At 35.8% G+C, this 15,720-nt stretch overlaps 1 protein-coding gene across 1 annotated transcript in view; it reads left to right on the top strand.

The window, feature by feature from the left end:
* The window catches only part of PIK3C2G (phosphatidylinositol-4-phosphate 3-kinase catalytic subunit type 2 gamma), a gene marked incomplete at its 3' end in the record, with an annotated part of 314,051 nt that overhangs the window by 103,276 nt on the left and 195,055 nt on the right, over window positions 1–15,720 (top strand). The window contains 2 exon segments of the mRNA XM_008072653.1: window positions 2,729–2,843; window positions 11,487–11,617. Of these exon segments, the coding sequence (XP_008070844.1) occupies window positions 2,729–2,843; window positions 11,487–11,617 (246 nt within the window).

Here is a 15,720-nt window from a genome sequence, read left to right as displayed (position 1 = left end):
AAAATGATGCCAACCATTTATTTTCTTTTGCCCTTGAATGGCCTTAAATAAAGTACACATTGTATCAACCTTAGTGGGTAGTTACAAATTGATTCACTCTATGTCCTTTTTTTGGACAAATGCCCCCATACACACACCTACACCAAGTGTTCTGACTTCATTCTACCCATGTACCTCAGGGTCAAAGCCATAGTGATTACATATACAGATACTACCCAAGGACAGAAATGGCAGGTACTACTAGATTCTTGAGTGCCCTCATCCTCAGTAGGAATCAGCTCAGATCACTCATAGTTTTAGACCACAGCATGACCAAGATATATAAATATAGTAAGGTCACACACAACACATTCTAAAACTTAGGTGTGAAGAAAAAATGCAACAAATATATCCCATCTTCCTCATGCACTCCTGCTCTGTAACTAATGAGGAGGAAAAAAAGTTTACATCTATGGCAAAGTATTAATCAGTTCAGTAATTTAAATTGTCCTTTTAGAAATATGCATTCACTCAGATAACCTTCTTATAACCCGATTCTCTTCCTAAGAGGGGAAAGGATACACAGGATCAGAAAAGCAAAGCAAAGGAAAAGAAAAGAAAAAAACAAACCATTTGGCCTGATGACTTCTGATATCCAAATCAAAACAGCTTTTTTAGCCAATGGCTGTATGTAACAGCTGAAGTCTGCAGCTAGTGTAGCTCGTGATCAAGGCTCCCTCAGCTTGGCAAAAACTTCCTGGCACTTCCTGGGTGACTCAGGTTTCAAAGGCACCATTGACCCACCTAAGGTTTGCTAGCAACTCCCAGTTGACCCCAGCTTGGAGGGTCCATCCAGATGCCTTTATCACAGAGTCCCTTATTCCCACTAGGTGATCCCCTTCTGAAAACCCTCCTTCTCAAATATATAGCTATTTCTACATCTCATCTCATCTTATCTACTTAGAAACCAAAGAAGACCCAATAAAATTAAACTCGGGAGTTTCTTCTGCTTGTTAGCCAATTTTAAGGGTCATGCCACGGCGAGACTCAGATGATCGCTCCAGGTTCTGAAATGGGGAATGAGATGAGGAGCCCCTCTGCTTTCAGCATTAGGTTATACTCACTTATCTCATAATCCTTCCCATCCTCTTCCAAAGGCAGAAAAGTGGCAAACTGGGAAACCTATGTCAGATATACTGACTCTGCTCCTTCTTCGTCTGTCTTCTGCCTCCCCCCCCCCAAATTCTTCCAAAGTGGTGGGCTCTTCTTTTACCATTGTTCTCCTATCAAATATTCCACGTGCTCCTTCCTCACTTCTGTTGACCTTTTACCAGGAACAGAAGTTATTTTCTCTACATGATTTGGAGAACATTATGGCATGCGTCCTCCAAGTTTGGTGTTAGATATGTTCCTTCCTCCTCTTGCATTCCTCCAGACACTAAGACATAAAAATTTTCCCAAACAGATGAAGCTTTGTCTATTTTGGGTGACTCTGAAAGGCAAAGGGGAAAATTACATTAATAATTCTCTAATCTTTACCTTGGTTAAACTAATCTTTCCCTTACTAATACTGACCCACTGGTATTGTTATACCAAAACAAATTTTTCTTCAGATAAGGGAGAGAATTAAACAAAAAGATAAAGACTCAAAATGTATCTTTTTAGTGGAATAATATTAAGACATATAAAATATCTGCCCCAAACTGTGTGCATGTATTTTCTGACATTATCTTTAAATAGGGAGAATAATTTTTTAAAAGACAGCCTTCAGCAAGCTAAAGGTTTGAAGAAAATTTTAGTTTTAATGTTTTCTTTCCTCATGCTTTGCATAGGATCTGTTAAATGGCGAGATAGAATTATATATTGATTTTAGAAAGACTCGCCTGATACTTTAAAGTTCTTCATAAATTTTAATTTCGTTGACATTTTGTTTTACATTTTTGCTTAGGCGTATTAAAATCAAAGACTGCTCTCAGGCATTATAAGAACATTTCACCAATATTCTGACTTATATACACAGCCAGGTATAACTTCTTTTTTAGTTCATGCAAGGATCTGGGGATTTGAATGTTACCAAAGCTGTTAAAACCATCCATGAATTCCTCCTTGTTTAAAACCTTCCCTGAGTGCTTTTTCATTTACTATGGTAATTTACCACCAATTTTTAAGCATTCAGAATATGAATAATCTTTCTATTTATGCATAAGGAAGCATTTCCTCTGTGAAGTCCCACAACTATTTTTATTTTGTAGATGATATGGTAAGCCAATTTAAATATTTTTTTCTACAAATTTGAAGCTCACATCTTTAAAGGTACCCAGGGAATTTAGTTAATCCATAAAACAAAAAATGTTCTGAAGAGTTGACATCTTATTGATTTAATGTGGTTGTAACTCCAAGAATATAAATCTGAGATTCTAAGTCCTATCTCATAATCACCATTGACAGCAATTAAGAATAAATGCTACCCGCTAAAAACCATTGTGGGTAAACAATTTTCTCATGTGGAAAATAAATGTAGGTATCTATGAAAATGGGTATGCATGTGGTATATTGGAAATGAACTGTTAATCAGTGTCTGGGCTTGTGGAGTATCTTATTTTTTTTTCTAGCAATTGAATGAGGCCACTATAATAGCTGATTTTGTTTACATTTCAAAAGAAAACATTTCCAGATAATAATAGCTTCCCTTATGAAGTGACTCCTGTCTGTCTGTCTGTGTTGTTTTGTTTTGTTTTGTTTTTAATAGAAAATTCATTCTCGGGTCTATGCTATTCAGCATGACATTTCAGAGTGAGCCTCCCATAGAAATGATCGCTCCAGGAGTGCTGGATATAAGTCAGCCATCCCCAGTGACCCTGCAGGTAAGTGTCAGACTATGACATTGAAGTATACATGGTCAGTATTGGTTGCTAAGTAGTTTGTTGTCAATTATAGAAACAATTTCTTTCAGGATCACACATTTTAATAGTCTCATCGTCTTCCAATCTGCTGGGATTTATGAAACTTCTACTGCTTTTGTTTTATACTCAGTGCTCTCAAAGCACTTTTCTCCCAGCTTATATAAGAGTAATTTCCAGCCATTCTCCATCCAACAAGATGAAGGCGCACTATGGAGTGTTGCCATTAGTATACTCATTATGAGTATGCATTTTTCTTTCCATTGTCTAAAAACAGTCATTGATGTATATTATTAACTTGGAATCTTACTTACACCTGCCTCTGCATTGTGTCATATTTCTTTAAAATCTCTTCTAGTGTACATTTCCTAAATGTCTAGCAATTAACTGAGCAGTGGGAGAGAAACTGCAAACAAAATTCAACTATTATACCTTTATTTTTTTCTTGAAGCCTCTCTTCTCTCTGTGATTTAAGATCATGTATGAAAGGGGGTCAATGACTCCAGGCTTTGGTCTTCACTGCTAACAGCTTCTCGCTTGTTCCTAATTGTAATGTCCACTATTGACATTTGGGACCAGAAAAGGTTTTTTTAAGGGCTTTCCTGTGCATTGTAGGATGCATAGCAGTACCCCTGGCTTCTGCCCACTAAATGCCAGTGGCACCTCCTCAGTTCTAATCACCAAAAATGTCCCCAGGTATGATCCTATGTCCTCTAGGAACAAAGTTTTCCTCAGCTGAGGATCACTGTCTTAAAGAAAGTTAGTAGAGTTTCCAGGCTCTTACATTTTCAGGCTTGGGGGTTTAGAAAGATTCACAGATAGGTGTTGAAAATGGAAAGGAAAAATTAACGCTATAAAAATGTGGCTTCTCATTCTAGTAGAGCAAGACTTTACCAGATAGCATCTAAAGGTCTACTTCTAGTCTATGGATATGATGGTAAAAAAAAAAAAAAGAATGGTTATTCATATTAGATCATGGCACAACATCATAAATACATGATATCTCATCAATTAGCAGATGTCCTGTTGTAACTAGACAAAAAGATGGATATTTCCATTACAAATTAGGAGACACTCATTATAAACCTGATAAACATATTCTACTAATGAACAAGAATGGCAAAATACTAGGGGTTCAATTCAATCCTACTGAGTGCACATTTTATATATGACTACTATACATGAAGCATTACAATCAACACTCTTACAAAAATGAGTGAGTGTGAAATACCAAGCCAGGAAATTCAAGGAATGCAAAATCTAGCCTAAAAGGCAGACTTTTCCCACTTACTCTAATGTAAGGTGACAAATACTGTAGCCATCATAGGGATACTAACACTGTGAGAATAGCAATGAATGTTTCTGAGGGAAGGCAAAGAAATGTATGAAGTCTGGGGACAGACTCCCAGAGCACATGACATTTGAATGCCCTTTGTAGAATAAGTAAACTCTCACTCACGAGTTTAAGTGGGAAAGATTATTAATCATAAAGGAATGCAAACGGCAAACACAAATTTGCAGAAAGGGAGTGTCAGTTTCAAAATATGCCAAGGTAGCTGATTAAAGAATTAATTATCTGAGGAGCAGTGGTAAAAGTAGAAAATCATGAGGTAAGTTGTGTACCAGATTTGGATATGATTATCTAGGCAATTTGTCACAGAAAGTGGTCCTAGTAATGTTGTAGGAAAATGTCTGAAAAACAGGGAGATCAAATATGTGGGCACTTTCTAGAAGGGCATCTTGGTGATCTAAGTTAATGATTATGGGGCCAAAGCAAACACATACACACATGTACACACACACAGCACACACACACGTGCACACACACAAAGAAAATTAAGTGGTGGATATTAGAAACTTTCTTTAAACAGAAAGGAGCACAACTATATGAAAGAAATAAATAGAAACTTGGGTTCCTGAGTCAGCAGCAATATCTTTAGATTTAAGGAAGAATGCAGAAAAAGGATAGTCTTCAACAGAGTAACATGGGAACATTGTGTTTCATCTAGATCTGTGGGGTATCCAGTTGTAGATATGTAACCATTCTAAGAGGATAAAAATATTTTCTATCAAACTATTTCTTGCCTTATTCAAACTACTTCAGCTTAATGAAAGTCTTCAAGTATGACCATTGGCAAAGATTAGTGGCTATAAATTCATGATTTTAGCATCTTAGGAGCAGAGGGCAGTGGTGGGGGTAAGACAAGGAAAAGGGAGACTATCAGATGAGAATCTTCCTAAGTTTTTTCAGATAAAGGGACTAGTTCCCTCTGGCAAGTGGAATATGAAGGAAAGTTTCAAATATTCAATAGCAGCACAGATGCCCAGGCAGATCTGAATCCATAACAGAATTAATCTTTTTAAAAAGTGGAGGAGTGGCATAAGAATATTCAACAGTAGGCAAAAGTTAAATCATTCCATACTTGTAAAATAACTTAACATTGTATAGATATGCAAAGAACCTCTCAGTATATTTTTAATTGATGATGAAATAAATAAAATAAAATAAAATAGGAATTATTAAGATAGCGAAGACAAAACCTTTAATACCTCACATTAGTCTAATTACAGTCAGCTAAATTTAGAGTAGAAGTTTTCAACCTAAGGATTATGAGATGGTGAAGAAATTAGAAGCAAGTTCTGTAGTCGATGTTTTTGTTAGGGAATTGGTATGAGACTCAAGGAAAGAAAGACATCTGACTGAGAATTAGGAAATCTGGATTCTCATCTTAGGTCTTTTATGGAAAACTTTATGACCTTAAACAAATCACTTAACTTTCTATTTTCCCCTCTATACAGGGAAAAGATTATGCTAAGCCTATCTGACTATACCAGGTCTATACTTTTCTGATTGTCTTTATTTGATGGGTGGTTCCTGCAGCCACTCCATGTGTGGCAAGGGATGTGATAATGCCACAGAACATGATTCCTTCAAGTCAGTACTATTTCAGACCCTGTGGTTGATTGATGTACTAATCAGAAGCAGTGAACAGAGTAAAATAGATCCAAGTTCAGAAATGGAGACAGATAAGCAGGTTATTGCTTTACTTGCTTAGCCTGGGTCACCCTCAACTTCCCACCTCTCCCCAAATACAATGCAATAAAATGACTTTATCACATATTTAAAAACCAAGAGCAGGGCTGTTTCACAGAAGTTAATGTTGAATTATTCTATTCTATTTTTTTTATTTTGTTTTAGAGATGTGAGGTACAAGTGGGGATTTACTACATAAGTAGGTTGGATGCGGGTGAAGTTTGGGCTTCTAGCTGACCCTCTCTCCCCCTGATAGTAGACCAGGTCCCCAGTACATTTCTATCCTACTCTTCTCCCTCCCCTATCAGTGACCAGCGGCTGCTGATCCCACCCTTGTGCTAGTGGGACCAGTGTTCAGGGTCCACTTATGAATGAAAACATGCAGTATTCAGTTCTTTGTTTCTGTGATAGTTCACTTAGTATGAAGGTCTCCAGCTGCATCCAAGTTGCTGTGAAGACCATGGTTTTGTTTTTAGTTATGGCTGCATAATATTCCATCTTACATATGTACCATATTTTCTTTATCCAGTTCACATTCAATGGACAGCGCAATTGGTTCCATGTTTTTGCTATTTCTTCACCTCCCCAATCATGTCTAAATTCATCGTATTCTGGCTTGTCACCACACTTATCTGTGGTCAGGTACCTGTTAATTCCTAAGTGCCAGTTCCAGTGGTGATCTTCTGTCCGCATCATGTTAACCTTCTCTCTGATCTTTTTGGCACTGTCTGTCTCATCCCCATTAATGAACCCATTGTGTTTCTCTTCATACTTCTCTCTGGTTGGTTATTCTTTCTCTGTCTCCTTCCCAGGATCCTCTCTGCTGGTCCTCATGTGCACAATTCTTAAAGAGTCAGTCTGCAGCCTTCTGCTATGCTCAGTACACTCAGTCTTCCTGGATGCGCTTACCTATTCTTTCTTTCTTTCTTTTTTTTTTTTTGCTTTTAAAAGAAAAGGCTTAATTATGATGCAATTCACATACCATACATTGCATAAAGTATGCAATTCAGTAGTTTTTATTATTATCATAGATATGTGCAACTATCACCACAGTCAGTTTTCATCACCTCAAAAAAGAAATTTTATACTCTAACTATTGTATCCTATTTCCCCAACCCTAAGCAACCATTAATATTCTTTCTGTCCCTATAAATTTGCCTACTTGGGACACTTCATTCAAGCACAGTGAGACAATATAGGGTCTTATTTGCGACTAGCTTCTTTCGCTTGGCATAATGTTCAAAGTACATCCATGTCATAGCATGGATCAGTATTCATTCCTTTTTATTGCTGAATAATATTACATCATATGAATATACCACATTTTATATATTTATTAGTCAATGCACATTTGGGTTGTTTCCACTTTTTGGCTATTGTGAATACTGCTGTTATGAATATTTTTGTGCAAGTTTTCATGTGGACATACATTTTCACCTTTCATGGATATATCCTTAACTATGGAATACTGGATCTTATTCGTGTCTCAGGTTTTTTTCACAGTGTATATGCAAGTTCACTTCTGAGTCTTTATCTGTAGTTCAGATTTCTTCACACCTCAAATTTCACACAAATATAGCCACATACTTGCTGAAACTCCCTCCTGGATATTCTGTCAGCAGCTTAAACCAAAAATGCCCCAAAGTGAGCCCACCTTCCTCTCCAAAATTACTCTCACCCTCTGAATTCTTTATGTCTATTAATGCCCCACATACACCTACTTGTTTTTCTTACCTCCTCCCTCTTTCTCTCTACTCATGTTCCTTTTGTGCTGTAACCTGCTCATTTATCTTCTGTATTTTCCCTCATCTATCCTCTTAATTCCTCACCTCATCTGCTGATTTCTTTGACTTTAGTTTTGTCATTCTCCAATCCAAAATAGACATAGTCACAAGGGAGAGCCTTCTAAAATTTAAATCTGAGCCTGACACTTCCCTGCTTGGACTCTTCAACAACTTAGCCCTACCGGGAGAATTAAGGTCAAGCTGTGTGGCCTGATCCCTCTCCCATCACTTCTCTTGCCAGACCCTGTTTGACACTTCAAGCTTCAGCAACTTTGAAAATGTTGTCGTTTCTGACATGCACTGTTCTGCTTTCACCTTATGTGAATTTATGAATGCTCCTCCTTGTCTGTAATATGCCTTCCCTCTCCTCTTAACCATCTACTGTCCACCAACCATCTGACTCTGTAAATGATTTTCGTCTTTTGTCATCCATGGACCCTCCTCTAAGATTCTCTCCCCTGCCCTCTTCTCTCTTCCTATCCTAAACAGAGTTAAGTGTCCTTCCTCTGTGTTCACATAATACCCAACTGTATTTTTATCAACACTTTTAACACATTGCATTTCTCTCCGCTGACTGAGTGATCTCTTACAGCCTTAACAGTATTTTATCACCAGCATCTAACATAGTACCTGGTATATAATATTTATTCAAGTAATATGTGTACATATTTCTGATCACTACAAAAGTCCAGCCCTCAAATATTTCTAAACTAAGCCTTTTGGTCCACTTATCTGAACCTGAATGCCAAAATGTTCACTCCCTTTTCTCTAAGTGAGATTTCTCCTTAAACTGCAGATCTGACTTATTCATTTATTCAAAGTATTTGCTTTATCTAACATTTTATCATATCCTTTATTCTTACAAGTGTTAAGGAAAATCACCAGTCTTACCACTGACACCAATTTTTTAGAACACACTACCTTCTAATTCCTAATGTAACATAGATTCTTCTTTTTTTTCTTATTCCAAAACTGCCATATGGATCCCTCTTTTGCAACTCCTTTTTAAGACTCATCACAGTTGCCACCCAGTTAGCAGTTATCCTTCCTTCCTCTGAACAGCAATAAAACTCCTGGTCTCACATGAATGTTTCTTATAATACCAAGCTACACCTACAGTCCAGGTGTGATTGCTTTGAGTAATCTGGTTAAATCACAGGAATGCATACTGGCCCCAGGGGCACTTTATTGGCAAGGTCCTAGGGAATAGACACTAGGGACATTCACACCAGCTTTCTTAAGAGGTGCAAAGTTATGAAACCATAGTAGCAACCATGATGGCCAAGAGTAAAAGGCAAGGGATAAGGAGAAGTGAAGCATGTTGGATAAATAGGACCCAAGAAGTTAATCTCCCAAAATAAGGAAGTCTAAATTAGAAGGGAGCATAACCAAGTCTGAATAGTTTCCCGTATCCCAGAGGAAAAGCTCCATATTTTGTTGCTGTTGTTCTTGCTTTTGTTGTTGTTCTTCTTGAAAGCAGAAGTGTACCCTCAAGTCTTCGACAGCAATGTGACAGATAGGTGTCATAGCACATATAATGTTGACATTTAAATATATTTCCTAAAACATTCCATTAAAAAGAAATTTGATCCCAAAGCCAGGCTAAGTCATTTATAGCTATAGAAAGAGAGGGAGCAGAGTTTTGTGTTTGTGATTCACAGCTTTGGGATGCTATGTATTTATCGTTCCCTTTTGCAATTGTTGTCATTGTTCATGTGTGTGCCTTTTCTCCTCAATTAGACTTCAAGTTCTCTGAAAGTAATAGATACTATTTATACCTTCCACAATGCATGGTGCTAAAAAGTATTCTAGAGAATTCCCTAATACATACTTCTGGGAAACTTCTCTTGTGTAAAAAGTTAGAACAAGAGATAACTAGGAGAAATTCCAATATTTTCTATTTGTGGCTCAGAAATCTATAATGAACTGTTTAGCTTCATAATTCATGAAAAAATGCAGTTTGATATAGGGGCTCACTCATGTTATTACAAATAAAATTTATTTATTTAAGTGAAATGTATCAAGTATGATTGTGATTTGTGCACAGGGATACTGTTGTACTCTCATCCTCTTTAATTTCCTCATCCAGCCTGACATTTACTTGGAACAAACATAACATTTTACTCGCTCGTTAAATACCATTTAACAATATTTGTGCACCTAAAGAATACCTTGTAACCTGTTAGTACTGGATACACTTCCCTCTAAGGCACTAAAGTTCATCTTTCAAGATTACTTTTTGTCAAGAGGCAAAATGTACTATAACATTGTGTTGGTTTAGCTAATCTATTACTTGTTTCTTTTATCATGTTGGAGTAATAACTGACACATTATAACAAAGACTATATCTAAAACAGAATTGCAACAAAACTTAAAGGTTACATATGCAATTATTTAAAATTTTTTAAATAAATAATAACTAATAGATTAAACTGCATTTCGAACTGTAACTCACACAGTCTACATTATAATGTTCCTCAATTTTCTCTGAGTTTCCAACCTAACATAGTCCAGCAAGGAAAATACATTCTGTGAATTTTCTAATATTAAAATTGAAAAAAGTGTCTGATAACCTTAAGCAAATATATAAAGCACTAAAATCTTCAACTCATGTATATGGGTTGGAACTGTCTTTTTTGTTAATGTATTTTATTTGCTAAAATCAGATTATCACTGAAACATGGTTTAATGGAAAACACACTGAGCCAGGAAAAAAGGAGCCTTGGATTCTAGAACTGTCTATAAATCTGAACTATGGATCCAAAGCAAAAATATTCTATTTGATTATATACTAGTGGGGGTCCATGGCCATGGACCCCCTAAAGGTTTGCTGAAAAAATAATTGGCATAAGACAAGACAGATTAATAGGAGAAAAGGCAAACACTTTTTATTTAATGTATGCACAAGGGCCTTCAGAATGAAGGCCCAACTTCCCAATGAATTACAGAAACTTAAATACTATCTCCAGGTTACAGGAAGAATAGGGCTTGCATTCTGGTAAAACAGGTTATGAGAGGGAGAGGAAGAGAAATTCTACTGAGGGGCAACAAATGATTGGAAAAATGTGTAGTAGATGGAAGATGACTTGCAAATAGTTCTCCTTGGAAGCTGAATGAACTTGAGAGACAGGGATTATTTTTTTTTAAAGTTCTTCCTTTCCTTTTTTGCAATAAATAATTTGATCTGGGATGGAAAGCAGTTTGGGAGAAAGCTTGAGGCAAGATGCCACATTTGGGGATGAATTTCTTTGCACCTATTCACTAGAAAAACAGATCTTCACCAGAGAAGATCTCACTTTCATGTCTACAAAATGGTTCCCACACTTGCTGACCTCATGAAATACAGACCATCATAGATCAACTTTTTATTTTTCCAAATGAACGCATGAAAATAATTATAATTACCAACTTTACATTTTATAATTTCACAATCTAAAGACATTTTAACACTGAAATGTAGAAAGAATATATCAGCATTAAACAAAAATGCAACTTATTTAATTTTCTGAAAATTAATATATTTTACTATTTCTCTCATTTTCTACCAGACAACATTACAAGTAATTAAGATATAACATTTTGTATAAATAGTTGGCAAAATACTGTGCATATTTAAGCATTAAGTCCAAGCTTTAATGAGTCCTTAAAAAACTATTTTGCAATAAAATAGCACAGAAAAAATATAAATTATTCTGTCTTTTAGTTTCTAAAATCTAAGATAAGGATCATTTAATTAATCATGCATTTTGAGACACTTGCAATAAATAGTTAATTGTTTCTTTACTTCAGATTGATTTTCCAGCTACTGGGTGGGAGTATATTAAACCTGATTCTGAAGAGAACAAAATTAATCTTGAAGAACCACCATCAGAGTGTCTGAAACATATTGCCAAACTGTCACAGAAACAGTCTCCCTTACTGTAAGTGACCCAGGTCTCGTGAGTAAATTTTGCCTGCTGTTTATGGTGGTTGGCCCAGATCTTGTAAGTGAAATTTGCCTGTTGTTCATGATATCATCACTCCTTCTTGAAGCACTCATGGCTTCAAAGAGTGAGCATTCCTTTCCACATAACTCTTTTCATTTCCTAATGTCATGCCTGTTGAATGATCAGTTAATATTTAGAAGGTAAATAAGGAATTGTATATGCTTTTAAAGATTGTTTTCTTGTGATATTTAGCAATGTTAGATTAAGGAAAAGTGAAAAAGTTGGAAATTGTTCAGTTCGAAGTAACAAAGCGGAGAGTGATTAGATATATATCAGCACATAGCAATGATAAAGTGTTGCTCAACAATCCTTCAAGGAGGAAGAAAGTTATTTTAACCAACAGGAAAAAGCAAAATTTAATTTTTGTGGCAGATTTTTAAAATAATAAAAATAAACATGTTTTAATAGCACTAAACTAGTGTCTAAGAAGTACTTATACTCTGCAAAACAGTAATTTTCTTAGTAAAAATAAAATCTCGGGAGAACTATAAGGAAATTAGTGACATTTATACTTGTGACTTGGCAATGTGCAAGTCACAGCTGATGATGTTCATTAATAAGTTGCCAAAGGCAAAAAACTAGGAAAGTAATTTGCACTCTCGCCTTCCCCCATCCCTCTCTCCCTCCCTCCCCTCTCTCTCTCTCTCTCTCTCTCTCTCTCTCTCTCTCTCTCTCTCTCTCTCTCTCTCTCTCTCTCTCTCTCCTGTGATAAGATACATAGCATGATAAGGTACTTTATTCCAAGAGGGAGAGCTCCTTTAAAGGTTTTGTACAGGGGAATTATGGGATCAGAATCTTTTCACGTGTTCCCTTTGACTGTAAGTTGAAGAATGGATTAGAGAAGAGGTAAGAGTAGAAGCAGGCAGTATGGCAAGGAGATTTTAGGCAAGAGATCATGACAGCTAGAACTAAGATGATAGCAGTAGATATTGATAAAAATGCCTGGATTTGTAAAACGTATTTTGGAAGTTGAGAAGATACAACTTAATGATTCAATGGAATTATTAGGGAGTAAATTAATTAAGAAACTGAGGAATCAAGATTAAGTCAATGGAGAATTCAAAGATTTGAGTTGACCTACTGGATAGATGTTATGTTCATTTACAGGAAGAGGAATCAATTTTGGGCCATCCCATATTGGGTAATTGAATGTGATCAAGAGTTTTTGTTTTTAATTTTATAGTATATTTTACTATTTCTGTATATTCAAAATTGTATTTAATATTTTGAAAGTGATCATTTAGTACTAGGAGATTTTTGTCAGGTTTTCTAGGATTTTCAGGGTGTACATTCATATCATCTGCCAAGAGGGATAATTTAACTTCCTCTTTTTCTATTTGGATGCCTCTAATTTCTTTCTCTTGCCTGATTGCTCGGGCTAGGACTTCTAGTACTATATTTAATAGGAGGGGTGATAGTGGATATCTGTCTTGTTTTAATTCTTAAAGGGAAATGCTTTCAGTTTCTGCCCATTAAGCATGATGTTAGCTGTAAATTTGCCAAAGATGGCTCTTATTATTTTGGGAAGTGTTCCCTCGATGCCTAGGTGTTTGAGGATTTTTATCAAGAAGGGACATTGGATTTTATCAAAAGCTTTTTCTGCATCTAAATGTCATAATTATGTGGTTCTTGGTTTTACACCTGTTTATGTGATGGCATAAGTTTAAAGATTTTCATACATTGAACAAGTCCTGCATCCTGGGAATAAAGCCCATGTAGGCATGATGAATGATTGTTGAAATGTGCTGTTGAATGCAATTTGTTAGAATCTTGTTGAGAATATTTGCATATGTTCACTAGGGAAATAGGCTTGTAATTTTCTTTCCTTGTTGGATCTTTGCCATTTGAGGGTATCAGGATTTTAGCTTCATAGAATGAGCTAGGGCAAATCCCTTCTTGTTGCCTGGAATACTTTCAGTAGGATTGTTATCAGATCTTCCTTATATGCCTTATAAAATTTAGCTAAGAAATCATTTGACCTAGGGTGCTTTTAATTTGGGGAGAGGGGACAGAAAGGTTTTTTAATATTGTGATGATTTCTTAGGTTGTAATGGATCTATTTGGGGTTTCAGTTTCATCCTGTTTTAATCTTAGGAGGTTATGTGATATCAGGAATTCCTCCATTTCTTCTAGATTTTCCAGTTTATTCAAATACAGATGTTCATAGTAATCTCTCATAATCTTTTGTATTTCTTCAGAGTTGGTTGTAATGTCACCTTTTCTATTTCTAATTGTGTTTATTCAAATATTTTCTCTCTCTTTCTCTCTTCTTCTTCTTCTTTTTTTTTATTAATCTGGTCAGGTGTCTGTCAATCTTAATTTATCCTTTCAAAGAACCAACTTTTCATTTCATTGATCCTTTGTATGTTTTTTTGGCTTCTATTTTATTCAGCCATGACTTTACTTTATTGATTCCCATTTTTAGGCTAATTCTGGGATTGGATTGTAGTTGTCTTTCCAGCTCCCTCAGGTACAACATTAGACTGTTTACTTCAGTTTCCTCTGTTTTCTTGATTCATGCATACAATGCTATAAGCCTCCCTCTCAGCACTGTTTACATGATATCCCAGAGGTTTTAGTGTTTTATATCTTTGTTTTTGTTTGTTCTAAAAATTATTTTATTTCTGCTATGATTTCTGTGTTAACCTCAAAGTAAGTAAGAAGCATATTGTTTAATTTTCATGTACTTTTGTGTGGGAGGGGATTCTTATTTATGACAATATTTATTTTTATTCCACTGTGATTTAAGATATTTGGCAGGATTTAGACATTTTCAAATTTGTTCACACTCGATTCATGAGTGTGACAATTAAGATCATGAACTTGCCATCATGCACTTATGTTGGCAATACTGTACAAACAACTTGGTAAGGTTTTATAATGGTTGCTATATCAGTGTCTCACAGCTGTGTTCATGTCGACATGCAGCAGTGTCTTGCTGAGTGATGTCCATTATTGTTGTCACATGTTTTTGTGTGCTGTTATAAGAATATTGGAGCTAAAATTAGAGCAACATACCAATATTAAATTTCTTGTTAAACTTGGAAAAAGTAAAAGTGAAATCAGAGACATGTTAGTCCAAGTTTAAGAGGGCAATGCCATGAAGAAAATGGCAGTATACAAATGGATTAAACACTTTTTCTGAGAGGAGAGGAAGCATCATGGATGAAGAGAAGTCAGGATCGTCAGTAACGAGCAGAAATAATGAAAACATTGCAAAAATTCATCAAATTATGCACCAAAATCATTGACTGACCATGAGAAGCATAGCAGACTAAATAAACATTGATAGAGAAACAGGAAAATTTTAACTGAAAATCTTGTCATGAGAAAGGTGTGTGCAAAAATGGGTCTGAAGGAGTTCTTGCATCATGACAATGCACCATCTCACACAGCACTGTCTATGAGTGAATTTTTAGCCAGTAAACAAATAACCATATTGGAACATCCTTCCTACTTATCTTATCTGGTCCCCAGTGACTTTTTCTTTACCCAAAGAAAGAAAGATTTTTTTTGACATTTGGGACATCAAGTGTAATACAATGACAGTTCTGAAAGCCATTCCAAAAAAAAAAGAGTTCCAAAATTGCTTTGACAGGTGGACTAGATGCTGGTGTCCATGCATAGCTTTCAAAGGGAGTGTTTTGAAAGTGACCATAGTGATATTCAGCAAGAAGGTATGTAGCACTTTTTCTAGGATGACTTTGTGAACTTAATTGTCAGAAATTGTATGTGTGAATATGTGGTCAATATTGGAGTATGCTCCATGTGCTGATGAAAAGAATGTATATTCTGTCATTGTTGCATAATGTGTTCTGTAGACATCTGTTAGATCAAGTTTTGAGTTAAAGTTCCAGATTGAGCTTTTTGCCTCCATGATCTGTCTTAGGCTGTTAGTGGGATATTAAAGTCTCCAACCAAAAGTGTATGACTGTGCATGTCTTCTCAGCTTAATTGTTTTATGAATCTGGGTGGTCCCATTTGGGTGTGTATATATTAAAGATGGATATTTCTTGCTGATGGTTTGAGCTTTTTAT

The sequence above is a fragment of the Carlito syrichta genome, unplaced genomic scaffold (assembly GCF_000164805.1).
Source record: "Carlito syrichta isolate Samal-C Ts95f unplaced genomic scaffold, Tarsius_syrichta-2.0.1 Scaffold315374, whole genome shotgun sequence".
In the NCBI taxonomy this organism is placed as follows: Eukaryota; Metazoa; Chordata; class Mammalia; order Primates; family Tarsiidae; genus Carlito; species Carlito syrichta.
This window is presented reverse-complemented; position numbering and strand designations above follow the sequence as displayed.